At 35.1% G+C, this 14,909-nt stretch overlaps 1 protein-coding gene across 6 annotated transcripts in view; it reads left to right on the top strand.

The window, feature by feature from the left end:
* Positions 1-14,909, top strand: part of ARHGAP20 (Rho GTPase activating protein 20) — a 125,807-nt gene that overhangs the window by 67,231 nt on the left and 43,667 nt on the right. For 4 of the 6 annotated variants that reach the window (XM_009006744.4, XM_009006746.4, XM_035264481.3 and 1 more), the window contains exons 3-4: positions 5,311-5,475; positions 11,708-11,857. In XM_009006744.4, the coding sequence (XP_009004992.1) occupies positions 5,311-5,475; positions 11,708-11,857 (315 nt within the window). The remainder of the gene's footprint in view (positions 1-5,310; positions 5,476-11,707; positions 11,858-14,909) is intronic. The other 2 variants (XM_009006745.5, XM_035264482.3) reach the window with 1 other exon arrangement.

The raw sequence follows: 14,909 nt of genomic DNA, 5'->3' as shown, positions 1-14,909 counted from the left end.
AGCAGTTATTTATTGGATACCTAAACCAAAATGCAAAAGATGATTTTTCCTCTTGCAAAGGTTTTCTGTTACGCAGTTAGAAAATTAAGCCTCAGCAAAGTATTATTTTAGCCATTTTTTCATCCATTCATTGCTTAGTAGCTTTGTCCTTGCTCAGTTTCAACAAGTAAAAGCTTTATTTTTGTTTTTTATATATTTGAAAATTATTACATACGGAAAGATTCCATTATAATACTTCTACCGCTCTCTCAAAAGAATTTGAGAAAGGATGTTTTTCTGTGATGGTGATGTAGGCCTTTTCTTCGTTCTCTGCTTAATTCCAACCTATAATATCAAGCCTAGAAACTCCTTTTCCCTTTTGTTTCAAAGGACTTTGATTTATTTACTTGCCTTGTCATTCACCTACATGTCTTTAAGTTATACTTAATTATACACTTAATTAGCAATTAGTGAGCATAATGAAATTCACTTCTTGGAAGAGGTAGCTATAGCTGAGAAATTACTGGAAATGATGGAAAAACTTTCAGAAGCTCAACTTAGTTGAAGTAGAACTATAAACTACTTATACTTACTTGGAATACACTATTGTAGAATTTTACAGTGTTAGAGCTAGAATGTGTTGTAGACTCAGAGAATTGATTCAATGTGAATTAGAATCAAACTTCAATATGCATTAGAAGCACCCGACTAGCTTGTTAAACTGCAGGATGCTGAGCCAACCCTCCAGAGTTTCTGATTCAATAAGCCTGAGGAAGGCCTGAGAATTTGCATTTTTTTAAAGATGCTCCTGGTTGATGATTATGATGCTGATCAGGGGTCCACACAATGAGAATATAATAGCGGAAGGGATGGCTGACCATTGAGGGATTAATTCAGAGCTATTAGGAAATTGTATGATCCTCATACTTTTAGTATACACAGGGGAGATCAGACACTGTGACCCATACTGTTCAAACCCAAGAAATGTAGATAAGCCATAATTCTCATTTGTTATAGCTGCCACATGAACCAGATAGTTGAGGTGACGTGTCATGGCCTCTTAAACCTTATACTTTGATGGAGAACCTAATAAATATTTGCTCTTTGAGCTCCTCATTTAATGAGACTAATTTCTAAAACCTGTTCTCATTGTCATTATTATGACTTTTGCTTGACTTTTAATTTGGTTCAGCTCTGGAATTGTTCCCCTGAAGTGACTCTCAAATATGCTTAGCCACACATTTATAAGCTATACTTTAGGACTGGGGTTTTCTTACAGAGATAGCCAATCATATCCATTATCTGTTTCCCTCTCATCAGTAATCTTAATTCCACCTTTTGGATACATGTTTAGTTAGTCCCATATATAAATTGTAAATGGAATTTAAAGATCTTCTAGTCCTAGTCCAACTAATTTACTTAACATAGAGGAAACTGAGCCAACCAGATTACTTGCCATATCACATTACTTAGCAAAAAGGCTTGGATTAGCACTCCACCCAAGACCTTAAATCCTAGGCTGCTCAACTCAATCATCATGGCTGGAGGAGGCAGCTGAGTCAATGCAGTGTTTGTCTATTTGAAAGATTACATAGAATTTTTTAAAGTGCATGTTTTGAAACCATACTTGTAAATCACCTTTACCTAGTAGCAGTACAGATAGCTTCAAATCTGTAAAATGAGGAAAAGTAATACCTACCTTTAGGGCTGATTGTTTCTCTCTTACCATTCCTTCTTCACCAGCTGTACCCACTTTAGAATCCTTAAAGTCACCTTCTAGTGTTAAACTGCTAAAAAACAAGAGTTTTTGCCTTTAGTTCCTCACTTCTCATCCTTTTACTCCTCAAATTTCAGACATTTGAGTTCTGCACATACCATTTTCCTGGAACTGTTTTCTCAAACGTCTTAATAATCAACTGATCACTTTTTTTTTCCCTCAGACACCTTATCACACCTCAGCTTTTATCCCTTCTGTCAGTTTCAGCTCTCCAGACCACCACTACTTTTTATTCTTTTTCTGCTACTTCATTTGCCAGTCTCCATCTTTGTTCACAGGTCCTCTTCCCTTCATCTCTTCCACTTTCCTCAGTGATATGTTTCTGCCTTTTTTCTTATTTTGTGCTCCTTCCCTTTGCAGTTCTGGCCATTTCAAAGAGTTATTTATGCACCTGTCTTCGTATGACATCTCTACTTCTGACATCTCTTCCAAGTACTGCATGCGTACCTGATTTTGCCATGCCACCTAGCCCACTGATAATTTCAGACTCGGTACATTTGAAACTGAGGTCATCTCCTCTTCCTCAGCCACAACAGGCTTTCCCTTCTTTATTCTTCATCTTTGTTAATCTCTAAAATATGTAGATGCTTTTCAACTTACAGTGGGTTATGTCAGAGTAAATCCATCATAAGTTGAGAATATCACGAGTAGAAAATGCATTTAATACACCTAACCTAGCATAGGAAAATATTAAAATTCAAAATCTGAAGTGCAGTTTGTACTGAATGCATATCACTTTCACACCATCATAAAGTGAAAAAATGGTGAGTCAAACCATTATAAGTCAGAGACCATCTGTATATAGAAATGCAACAGACCTAGATTATCTAAAACACTCTCAAGAAAGAAAAAATTGATGGACTTAACACTATGTAATTTTATGATTTACTATAAACATAGAACAATAAGGCAGTGTGGTTATAGAATAAGAATCAGCAATCATTGCAACAGAGTAGAGAGCCTGGAAATAGACCTATTAGTCATGTAATTTTTATAAAAGTACCAAAGCAATCCATTGAGGAATGGAATTTAAAGATCTTGTAGTGCTAGTCCGACTAACTTACTTTACATATGAGTAAGCACCAAGTCTTTGGTGCAAATGGTGCTAGAATAATGAAATATTATGTAGAAAAAAAATGAACCTGGCCATCTACCTTATTAAGCAAAATCAATTGAGATGCATCACAGACTTAAACGTAAAAACTAAAAATCATACATATTGTAGTGGAACACATAGGAGAATATCTTGATGTGGACAGGTGAAAGTTTCCTAGAAAGGTCACAGAAAGTAAACACTATATGAAAAAATTTGATAAACTTCATCAAAATTTAAAACTTTTTGTCAGAAACGTGGTTAAGAAAGTTTATAGGCAAGCAACAGACTAGGAGAAAATACTTTCCAAAACACATAACTTGACAAAGGACTGGAATCTAGGATATACAAAAAAATTTCTACAACTCAATAGATAATGTGTGTATAATAACACATAACCCAAATTTTTTTAAATGATCAAAAGATTTGAAGGCAGTTCACCAATGAAGATAATGCAAATGACCAGGAAGAAGGGAAAGAAATTAGCAGAGAAATGCAAATTAAAATCCTAATTAAAGGCTGGGCATGGTGGCTCACATCTGTAATCCTAGCACTTTGGGAGGCCAAGGCAGGCGGATGAAGTGAGGTCAGGAGTTCAAGACCTGCATGGTCAGGAGTTTGAGACCAGCATGGCCACCATGGCAAAACCCTGTCCCTACTAAAAATACAAAAATTAGTGGGGCATGGTGGCACATGCCTGTAATCCCAACTACCTGGGAGGCTGAGGGAGGAGAATCACTTGAACTCAGGAGGTGGAGGTTTCAGTGAGCCAAGATTGCACCACTACACTCCAACCTGGGTGACAGAGCAAGATTCTGTCACAAAAAAAGAAAAAAATATCCTAATTAAAAGCTACTATACATCCACTAAACTGGCCAAAATTCAAAAGACTGACAACACCAAATGTTGACAAGGTTGTGGGCAATTGGAACTCTTCTACAGTGTTGCTGGGAATGTAAAATGTTACCATTGTTATGGAAAGCTAACTGGTAGTTTTTAATAAAATTAAACATATACCTACTCTGTGACCCAACAATTCCACTCTGTGGTATTTACCCAAGAGAAATGTAACCATCGATACAAAAAGACTAGTACAATGTTTAATAGTCATTTTATTCATGATAGTTTAAAACAGGAAACAGCCCAAGTGTACAACAATAGAAGAATAAACTCTGGTATATTTGTACATTAAATACCTAAGTAAGATAAAGGAATGAATTACTGATGAATGTAATAATGTGAATGAATTCCAAAGACATGATGAGGAAATAATGTCTTACACAAAAGAGTAGATACTGTGGTTCAATTTGTATAAAATTCTAGAACAAGCAGTCTTCCATGGGAAAAAAAAAAATCAGAATAGTGGTTACCTCTGGGGCGATAGAGTAGGGATTGACTGGTATAAGGAGTTTGAGGTATTTGGGATCTGAACAAAGATTTAAAATATGACCATTGTACAGAGTTGCATGAGAAAGTAAGTCCCTCACAGTACGAGACTGTCCAGAGGCTCATCCACCATCCAGAAGGGAAGGAGGACAAGGGAATTCCTAGGGGAGAAAGAATCAGAGCAGATATTTCTGGAGAGTACATGTCCCTTCCTCAGTAGTGAGGAAAGGCTAAGTCAGAGAGCTCTAAAGGGCAGGAGCAACGTGGGGGTCTCATAACCACAGACACTCTCTTCTCAGTGGCCAGCAGGTGCTGAGTGTAGTTAGATGGATTATGCAAATCAGGCAGGCTATTATTGGCTAAAAATCTGTTTGGGCTATTTTTATAATACTTGGGTATGTAAAAATTTGAGTTGGTTACTAGAGAGCTTTTGAACTAACAGGTCTCAGTCTGCAGTGAAGAAATAAACAACTTAGGAGCCAATCCATAGAGACTATATTTGGTTAATTTATATAATAACTGAGAAGGGGCAAGAGGGAATTATTTGGAGTGATGATCACTTTCTAAATCTTGTTTGAGGCTTAAATTACACAGATGAGTATATTTGTCAAAAGTCAGTGGTTATACACCTAGGATTTGTCCATTTTGTTGTATGTAAATTTTATATTGAAAGAAAAATTCAAAAGAAATCATTGAACTCTAGTTAATAACATGTATGCTGAAGCATCCGGGGGGATATATACTGCCTGTATGCAGTTTACACTGAAATGCCAAAAATAAAATGAATTATTCTATAGATAGTTGGATAGGTATTTGACAAAGCAAGTATAGTAAAATATTAATGGTAGAATCTAGATTAAGGTATATATACATATGTTTATTATAAAACTATTTCAACTTTTCTTTGTTTCAGAATTCTCATAATGAGATATTAAAGACTACTGTGTGGAGAATAGACTTGGGACCAGTTAGGACACTATACCATTGTATTAAAAAATTACAGAGTTTTATATTTTCTGACCAGCTATAAGATGATCATTTGACTAATTGATCTGTGGCATTTGATCTGTTACAGGGAAAGTCCTTCTGCTAGTGTTGACACATGCACATTTCTGTCATCATTTGTGTGCTCCAATAGGACTCTGCTGATTGATGGCCGGGCAGAACTCAAAAGAGGCCTCCAGAGGCAGGAGCGGCATCTTTTCCTATTCAATGATCTGTTTGTCGTGGCCAAAATCAAGTAAGTATACTATATACTCCTGATAATCATTATAAAATTGCATTTTTACTAACAAAAATGCCCTTTCTACTCAATGCTTACTGTAAGAATATCTTGCCTCTGTTACTATAGGTAATATCTGAAGTGAGTTTATGCCCTTTTTTGCAAAAAAAAAAAAAAAAAAAATGAATTGTTCATTTTTCAGCAAGTGTTCATTTAGGTCCGGTTCTTTGCCGTGTCCTGAATAAATGTAAGAGATTCCATTAAGAATGTGATGGGTACAGTCCCTGCTCTTTGGGAGCTTATATACTAATGGAGGGGCTTACAATCTTATGCATGGAGGGAAATGACAAATTATGATTAGTACTGTGAAGAAAATAGGGTGCTGGGTGAAATAAAAGATGGCACTTACGTTATATAGGTGTAGTCGGGAAAAATTCAGTGAAGGATGGAAAGCAATCAGCCGTTCAGATATTGGGAGGATGAGCAGCATTCCAGGGAGAGGGAACAGCAGGTGCAGAGGTAGTTGGAGAAAGCTTGGCCCTTGGAGGACTTAAAAGAAGGCCTTTGTAACTGGAGCATTACGAAGGAGAGTAAGATGAAGTAAGATTAGAGAAGTGGAAAAGGGTTAGGTTATCATGCCCTTTGCAGGCTACATTAATTATCTATTGCCATTTAACAAATTACCCAAAAACATTACAGTTTAAAACTATAAATGTTTCTTGCAGTTTCTCTGAGTCAGGAGTCTGAGAGTGTTTCACTGGATGGTTCTGGCTTATAAGCCTCATGAGGGCCTTCAAACTTGTTGGCTTGGGTTAAAGTCATCTCAAGGCTGGTCTGGGGCTGGAGAATCTACTTCCAGGCTCATTCAAGTGGATGCTGTCAGGCTTAGTTCCTCAGTAGCTTTAATATTCCCCTCCACATGGATGAGTAAAAGGCTCCAACTAAATAAACACCCATTTATAAGAAAAGGTATAGAATGCTTAGTGAACCGTTAATACATTTTTTAAAAATTAAAGGCAAGCATAATGATAAGAACTGTCCCAGACTGTGATTTGGATAGAAAGAATGCCTAAAGATGTAGTTGTAGACTGGGTATGGTGTTACAGGAATAAAGAGAAAGAAAAAGTTTCTCCAACCACATCTTTGCACTAGGTCCACTTGAAGCTCTAAGTTGGGAAACTATTAATAGAGAAAAAAATCATTATTTTTAAAAAAACAGTTTATTTAAACATTATTGGATGGGTTCTGTATAGTAGATGGTATAATAAGAGAATCACAGAGATTTTGTTTAATTTTCCTAACAATCCCCCAAGATAAAAGTCATTTCAGATATTGAACACTCGGCCCAGGAAGCTTTGTATTTCTTACATACTAAGAAATCGTGTAACAATCCCGCACGATCTGCGCATTTACCCCAGAACTTCAAGTATTATAATAATAATTAAATAGATAAATAAAAATTTTAGAAAAAAGAAACGGCAGGACTGGGGTTTGAATCTAGGTCTTACTTCCAACGGCTGGCTCTTTCTTTTTTCAGCACACTGTGCTCATTAGGTGTATAGCTCAGCCTGGAGGTAGATAACCAATTTTCTGAACTTTAAGACCTTAAAGACTATTTATTTACTTGTAGCATGCATTCGGTTCTTAGGGAAAAATGTATTTTCCTTCACCTTTTTTGGATATTTTTCCCCTCAGCAGTTACAATAATCATTGTAATAGAGGACAGAGGACCTGTTTTTTACCTAAGGTTATTTATTGTTCTGTATACTGCTAGCATATAGGTGTTTCTATGGAACCTATGTTTTGTTAAAAATATTTTATATAAAGCCAGTTTCTTTTCCACTAGAAAATTGCTGTTTTTAGATATATCGGCAAAATGGGTGCCCATCCTCTGCTTCTGTAGCTTTTCATTTTGATTGTCCCTTTCTTACACAAGGTTATGTCATTTTTTCCCTCATACTGCTTTTGAGATCAATGTATCCACTTTAATGTTTTTGTAAAGTGTAAACAAACTCAATTGATTTAAGTGCTGTTATTTAAGAGGTTCAAATTATGAAAGATTAAGTACTTTATTTAAAAGTATGAGTGGTCTAAGTTATTTTTTGGCAGAAACCTAAAACCCCTGAGATAGAACATAGATATTTGAGATGATTTTTGTTAAATCCTGCCACTTTGCAAAAATTTTGACCACCAATTTTTAGGAAACTGATTACATGGTCATTCTCATAGCAAACATTTAGTTATATTCACAGATCTTTCTTAATGTGAAAGAACTTAATTTTTATGAAATAACAAAAAGCAAATAGTCCCCTGTAATTCCAAACCTATGTCTTTTATGTCACTTCTTACCCTTGGATGAAGTATTGAGTGTTACCCTGGATCAATTAGTTTGTTGAAATAATCTGAGATTAGCACTTAGTCTCTTACTTAGCCATAGGGAACAAGGAGCGGACCTTAGGTTCCGTATTACATGAGCTCATCTTCAGGCTTTATTTGGATACTGCTTTCAGTTCTTAGGTTGGCCCTAGAGAAATAAACCGAAGTGGGATAAGTAATCAGTCAACTGCTACATATTTGTTTAGTGAATTTTAGTAAGTACAATAACGCGGGGGTTAAATACTTTCTTCTATTGACTAAATTATTATATTTGATCTGTTTTGTACTGGATGCTGACATGTTTACTGAAAATTGTTTTGAGATTATGGTAATTATTTTCTGTACTAAATTAGTAAAGTATTAAAGCCAGACGGGTACTTGGGGACCACTTTTTATATTCATTTGGAAGATAAATAAGATTATTACTTTTCCAATAAAATCGTGACTTTTCTTTTTTAAAAAACAGGACCTATTTTACAAACATTAAATTGTTTAGAAAGAAATTAATATTCTCTCTGATAATAACCATTGAGTATCCATATGGAATTTACAGAAAAGAGAAATGACTGTACTTACCTCATACCCTCTTAAGCCATCAGTATTCTCGTATTTTATGAGAATAAGCAAATAGTAAACAGTAATGAGTTCTGTTTAGCTGAAGAAGATGAAATAAATTTATTAATAGAATTACCATCAGGTATTTGTAGAATATATAATGATCTCTACCCCAAAACATATTTAATAAGACAGTGGGAAGTCTCACTGGAATCCTGTGTATTTCAACAATTCACTGATTTTTTCTAGTATGAAGATAGGAGGATAGGAGAGCAAAGTATATCTGTCAGCTTAATAAATTTGCAGTAAGGTAGTACATTGTAGAAATAAAGAATTTGGCTGAATTTGGCCAGGTGCAGTGGCTCATGCCTGTAATCCTAACACTTTTGGAAGCTGAGGCAGACGGATTAGCTGATGTCGAGAGTTTGAAACCAGCCTGGCCAACATGGCGAAACTCCATCTTTACTAAATATAAAACAACAAAAAAAGAGCCAAGCCTGGTGGCAGGCACCTGAGTAATCCCAGCTACTCAGAAGGCTGAGGTACAAGAATCACTTGAACCTGGGAGGTAGAGGTTGTAGTTAGCCAAGATCCCCCCATTGCACTCCAGCCTGGGGAACAAGAATGAAACTGTCTCAAAAAGAAAAAAATAATTTATTTTTAGAGGTTTTTGTTCAGTCTGTTCATATTGGATTCATACTTTTTAATTCCTGTTGTCGTAATACTATTGGAGATAGTCATTGTCTTACTATTGGAGCCAGTTCATATTAAATTAATATTTTTTAATTTCTATAGTCTAATACTATTAGAAATTGAAATTGAAAAATCTGAAGAAGCACACTATGACCCCAAGACTGCCAATTTTAATATAAAGCTTTGTTGGAATACTTGTTTTAAATATTTTGAAACTAATCCATCCAGTTTTATTTACATAAGTGTTCATGAGATTTCTTCCTCAGCCTCCATAATAGCCACATCAGAAAGCCTTGTAGCTCCAGAGAGATTTATTTAAAAAAATAGGCCAAAGATAGAAAAGCTGAAGAGAACTTCATAGAAAGATAATTTCACCCAGGTGCCAGGTGCTTTATAGGTATAATGATATCCAGGACTTTTTATAGATGCTTAGCGGCCAAGAGCATAAATAAGCTCAGGAGTCAGCACTATCCAAGTTTAAATTCTAGCTCTGCTATTTAAGCTGTGTGACTTTTAGCAGGTTAACCTCTCTGCAACTCTATTTCATTATCTATAAAATTCCTGAAGATCAAACTAAATAATGTGTATAAAACACTTACAGCAATGGTATATGGCAAGTTCCCAATAATTATTAGCCATTATTTTTATTATAGGAAAATGGAAGTCATTTTTTGTACTTTTAGACAGTTGCTTGTTTTGGAAATTAAGGTGGATAATGTAGCACCTTATTAATCTAGGGAAAGGATCTTTGAGATGACTTTTTCCCAGGTCAGTAGATGTGGATGGTAGATGTTCCCACATGATATCTCAAGTATCTACTAAGATAGAAATTTGCATCAGAAAATACAAAATGTGAAAACAAATATGGAAAGATATCTGTTTTTACAAAAGATGTGTAGTTTTAGTTTTGTATTACCCAAATAGTTGACATCAAGAAATAAGATTTGGTCTGCAATTGGGTTTGTTTTATTTTAAAAATCCAAAGATTCATAACAATAGAGTAGAAAATATTGAAATAACATATAGAAAGAAGCCATTGTGCCACAAGGCACTTTCTATTACACTTAAATTCAGTGCACCCTATGGGAAGCATAAATGAGGCTTTGAATCTAGATTCTCTTTCAGTTCCTTTAAAATCCTTTTTCATATTATGAATTCCACTGAAGACTTTTAGCTTTAAATATTCCATGAATCAGAGGAGTTTTAGGGATACTTCCATATGAGGTACCTTTATCCTTCTTGGTGCCTTCTATTTAAGTTTCATGTTCATGCGAGCATTAAACCTGACAATTAGGTCAAGAGATATGTTGGTTTCCATATCAGGAGTCTACGGGGATTAGGTAGAAATTGTCTAAAAGCAATTTCACTTGAATTAAAGTAGATCATCTTCAGGGTCCCCAGAGATGAATGTTAATTGTGTCAACCCTACTTTTTTTTTTTAGCTTGGTTTAGGTTCTTTTTGGGGACTGCAGGTTTTTACTTTTAGCTAGAATATAAGGGGAAATGGTTGAGCAAAATCTAAGAAAGAAAATTAAAATAACCTATGCTTCTAAAGGCTAGAAAATCTTGTGACCGGCTAGGTGTGGTGGCTTACGACTGTAATCATGGCACTTTGAGAAGCCAAGCCAGGTGGATCATGAGGTCAGGAGAATCGAGACCATGCTGGCCACCATGGTGAAACCACATCTCTACTAAAAATACAAAAGTTAGCTGGGCATGGTGGCGCATGCCTGTAGTTACAGCTACTCAGGAGGCTGAGGCAGGAGAATCACTTGAACCCGGAGACAACGGTTGCAGTGACCCAAGATTACACCACTGTCCTCTGGCCTGGCGACAGAGCAAGACTCCAACTCAAAAAAAGAAAACCTTGTAACCACTTCATTGAAAATGAATTATAAATTTCTCTAACTACAGAGAAATCTCTTAAAATGAAAATTTGATAAATAATAAATCCTGTGTATTTTCTGTTAGCCACTCAAAACGTTTAAATTAACAAGTTATAAATAATAAATGAATTAATATTGTGTAACAGCAGTACATTTGAAGTTAGGTTTTTGATCCAAATGCAATGCTCCACACATAGAAAAATAAGGTGGCCAGTTTATGGCTATTTCTTGCCATCAAAGCAGGCATGAGGACTAATTGTTTCACCAGTGTTTCAAAGATCTTCTTAGGCTAAGGTAGCCAACCCTGTTTTAGTTTACTCTTCTAGGCACTGAAGATAAAAACGATAAGACACTTTGCCCACAGTGAAAATGGTTTTTTTGTCAAGTACAGAAGCGCTGGTGAAGAAAATTTTTTTCTTCTTAAAAAAAAAAAAGGGATACCTGTGCAGAACATGCAGGTTTGTTACGTAGGCATACCTGTGCCATGGTGGCTTGCTGCACCTGGTGACCCATCCTCTAAGTTCCCTACCCTCATCCCCCACCCCTCAACAGGCTCTAGTATGTGTCGTTCCCCTCTCTGTGTGTGTGTGTGTTCTCAATGTTCAACTCCTACTTATGAGTGAGAACACGTGGTGTTTGGTTTTCTGTTCCTGTGTTAATTTGCTGAGGATGATAGCTTCCAGAGAAGCTCCCATAAAATTTAAATAACAAAAGGTTCTCTTTGGTTTTTATCTTTCTAGATATAACAATAACTTTAAGATAAAAAATAAAATTAAATTAACTGATATGTGGACAGCAAATTGTGTGGATGAAGTGGGAGAAGGCAACACCAATGCCATGAAATCCTTTGTTTTGGGCTGGCCCATAGTGAACTTTGTGGCCACTTTCAGGTAAGAATCACAGCTTGTCCTGTATTTACCTGGGTTAGCTACTATGATAATTTCTAGGACAGAGATTTAAAAAATTAATCAAATGTTGTTCCTCTAATTTTTAAAAGGGAAATATTTTTTTCTGATTTTGTATTGAGTCGGTAGCTCATCTGTTGACACATAACACCCAACCACAATACTTGTATGCCATATATTTCTCCCAAAGGGCTTTTGATGAAATTATGTGAAAATTAATGGTAAATATTGGAAACTCTTGGCATCATTTACGTTGGTTCAACAAGTTATTTTTATGGAAACACACACACACACACACACACACACACACACACACAAAGGAACTTCCAGAAATATGGAAGGGGAATAGACTAGTCACATCTTTAGGACCCCCTCTTTAACATCCCTTCCTTAATATGTAGGTATTTGTTTTACATATTGAGTTTTCAAGGCTTATCAGTATTTTCAAACCACTGAAAAAGACCTTCATTGAAGCAATTTGTATGGTCCAGTTAAGTCTGAATAAGTGGTTTTTACTCCTGAATTTTTACTCCTGAATAAATAGTGTTTTATTATACAAATAAAACTAATGTCATGAAATACTGGTTGCCTGAATCATGTAGCAGGTTTTGAGTTGGTATCTATAGAGATGTGACACTCAAAAGCAAATTTATGATTTTAAGGAGCCAGAGTTTCCCAAGACTTAACTGCTATGCTAGGATGGGGTTGGAGAATGTATGAATACAGAATATTTGTCCTGTTCTACTGAATATGCTTAATTGGCACTGTCCAGTTCAGAGTGACAATCATAATCACACTTGTGATTTTGATTAACTGTGTCCTTACCTCTCCAGTATTTGTTTTATACTTAAAGTTAGTGTCCATCACACACACACGATACTTTTTATTCTGCTTCTCTTCTTGCCATGACAAAACTCCTGGACATCATCCTAAAGCCAGACAACAAAAATTTTCTAAGATGTTAATCTTCTAGTAAAAGATAGGCATGTCATTAAATTCTATTATGCACTATTTGGCCTACCACAAGATTTTAAGAACTGATTTGGAAAAAAAAATGTGTTTGTTTTATTCTCAGCATATGTTCTTTTCCATGATAGATTACTCTAGATATTATCATTTCCTATTGCTTAATCTCCTTAGAGTTACAAGTGAAAGGAAGCAATTTTAAGTGAGTATATGACTACATGACATTTTTAATCAATGAATTTTTATGAAGCTTCTTTTTTTAAGAAGAGGGGGAATGTGGAAACAAGTTTTACCTATATTATATTATTCAAACTATGATTTTTTAACCAAATGATCAAGGTTAATAGCACCAGTGATATACATGTGGATATCATGTACTTCTTGATGTATTGTGATGAGAAGAACAATTAACCTTGTGATCTTCCTCCCAGAAACCTTCAATTCCTGTCTAATCATGAGGAAATCATTCAGTAAATACACACTGAGACACATTATACAGGATACCTGATCAGCACCCCTCAAAACTTCAAGGTCAAAAAAACAAAAACAGGGAAAGACTGAAAAATGGTCATAGATCAGTTACAAGGGACATAACAATTATAACGTGGTATGCTAGATTAGCTTCTAGAACAGAAAACCGACATTAATGAAAAAAATTGTGAAATCTGAATAAAGTCAAGAGTTTGATAGTAATGTACTAATATTGGTTTCTTAGTTTTGACAAATAGGCTATGATAATGTAAGAAAATAACATTAGAGGAAATGTAAACAGGGTAAGAAGTATGTAGGGAATCTCTGTATTATCTTTGTGACTTTTATAGAAATCTAAAATTATTTCAAAATTTATAGTTTTAAAAAAAGTAAAGTGTTGAGTTCTGCCTCTGATCTGGCAGACTGAGATCTTTTGGAGAGGAGTTAAAACTTGGAAGTAGGCACAAGTACTGGGTGAGGTTCCTGTTTTTAAGGCCTTAGCCTGAGGGCAGAGTACAGTTACATCATGGTGTAGGACAACTAAAACTGGCAGAAACAATCTTTCTGAGTGGCAGAACTGGAAGACAGAAAGAAAGTAGCAGAGAAGGGACATTTCAAATTCTGTGTATAAACACTGTCCAAATCTCTGGCTGATCACCAAACCCCACATGTGTGAGATAGACTCAAAGCACCTTGTAGCTAAGACTAAAAGAATTGAACTGAGCTGCAGCCTGTCACAGATGAAATAGAGTTTGTAGCTTCATCTAATCAAATTATTTTTCCGCTAAAATAAAAATATCAACATTGTTCCACAAATATAACAGAATACAGAGTCTCCAAAACAAAACATTTTTAATGTTCAGAATACAATCTAAAATTTCTTGACATGTGAAGAACAAGGAAAAACGTAATCAATAGAGACCAATCTTGAGATGACTCATATGTTGAATTACCAGAGAAGAACTTTAAAATAGCTTTCATAAGTATGCATGGCAGGTAAAAGGAAAATTCAATTTAAAATTAAAAAAAGATAGGAAATATCAGCAGAGAAGTAGAAAATACTAAAAAGGGCCAAATGAAAATTCTAGAACTGAAAACTACAATATCTTAAATAAAATATTTCTCTGAATGGCCTTCTTTGCAGAATGGAAATGAAAGAGGAATTGGTGAACTTGAAGATTTATCAATACAAATTGTCTAATCTGAGAAACAGAGAAAACAAAGATTTTGTTTTAAAGGTAAAATGTATCACAGACTTGTAAAATATCAAAAAATATAATATACATGTCATTGGGATTCAAGAGGAGAGAGGAAATGGGGCTGAAGAAATAGTGGTTAAAAACTACCCAAATTTGATAAAAGGCATAAATATACAGATTCAGCAAGGTCACTGAATTCTAGACAGTGTGACAATTAAGAAAACTATACCTGGTCATGTTATAAACTACCGTAAATCAAAGATAAGAGAAAAATCTTGAAAGCAGTCAGAGAAAAACAATGTATTACAAATAGGAAAATGACAATTTGAATCATTATGGATCTTTTATTAGAAACTATGGAGGTTAGAAGACAATAGAATATTACATACATATATATGTAT

The sequence above is a fragment of the Callithrix jacchus genome, chromosome 10, assembly GCF_049354715.1.
Source record: "Callithrix jacchus isolate 240 chromosome 10, calJac240_pri, whole genome shotgun sequence".
NCBI lineage: Eukaryota > Metazoa > Chordata > Mammalia > Primates > Cebidae > Callithrix > Callithrix jacchus.
The sequence above is the reverse complement of the archived record's forward strand: the minus strand, read 5'-3'. Positions and strand labels throughout refer to the sequence as shown.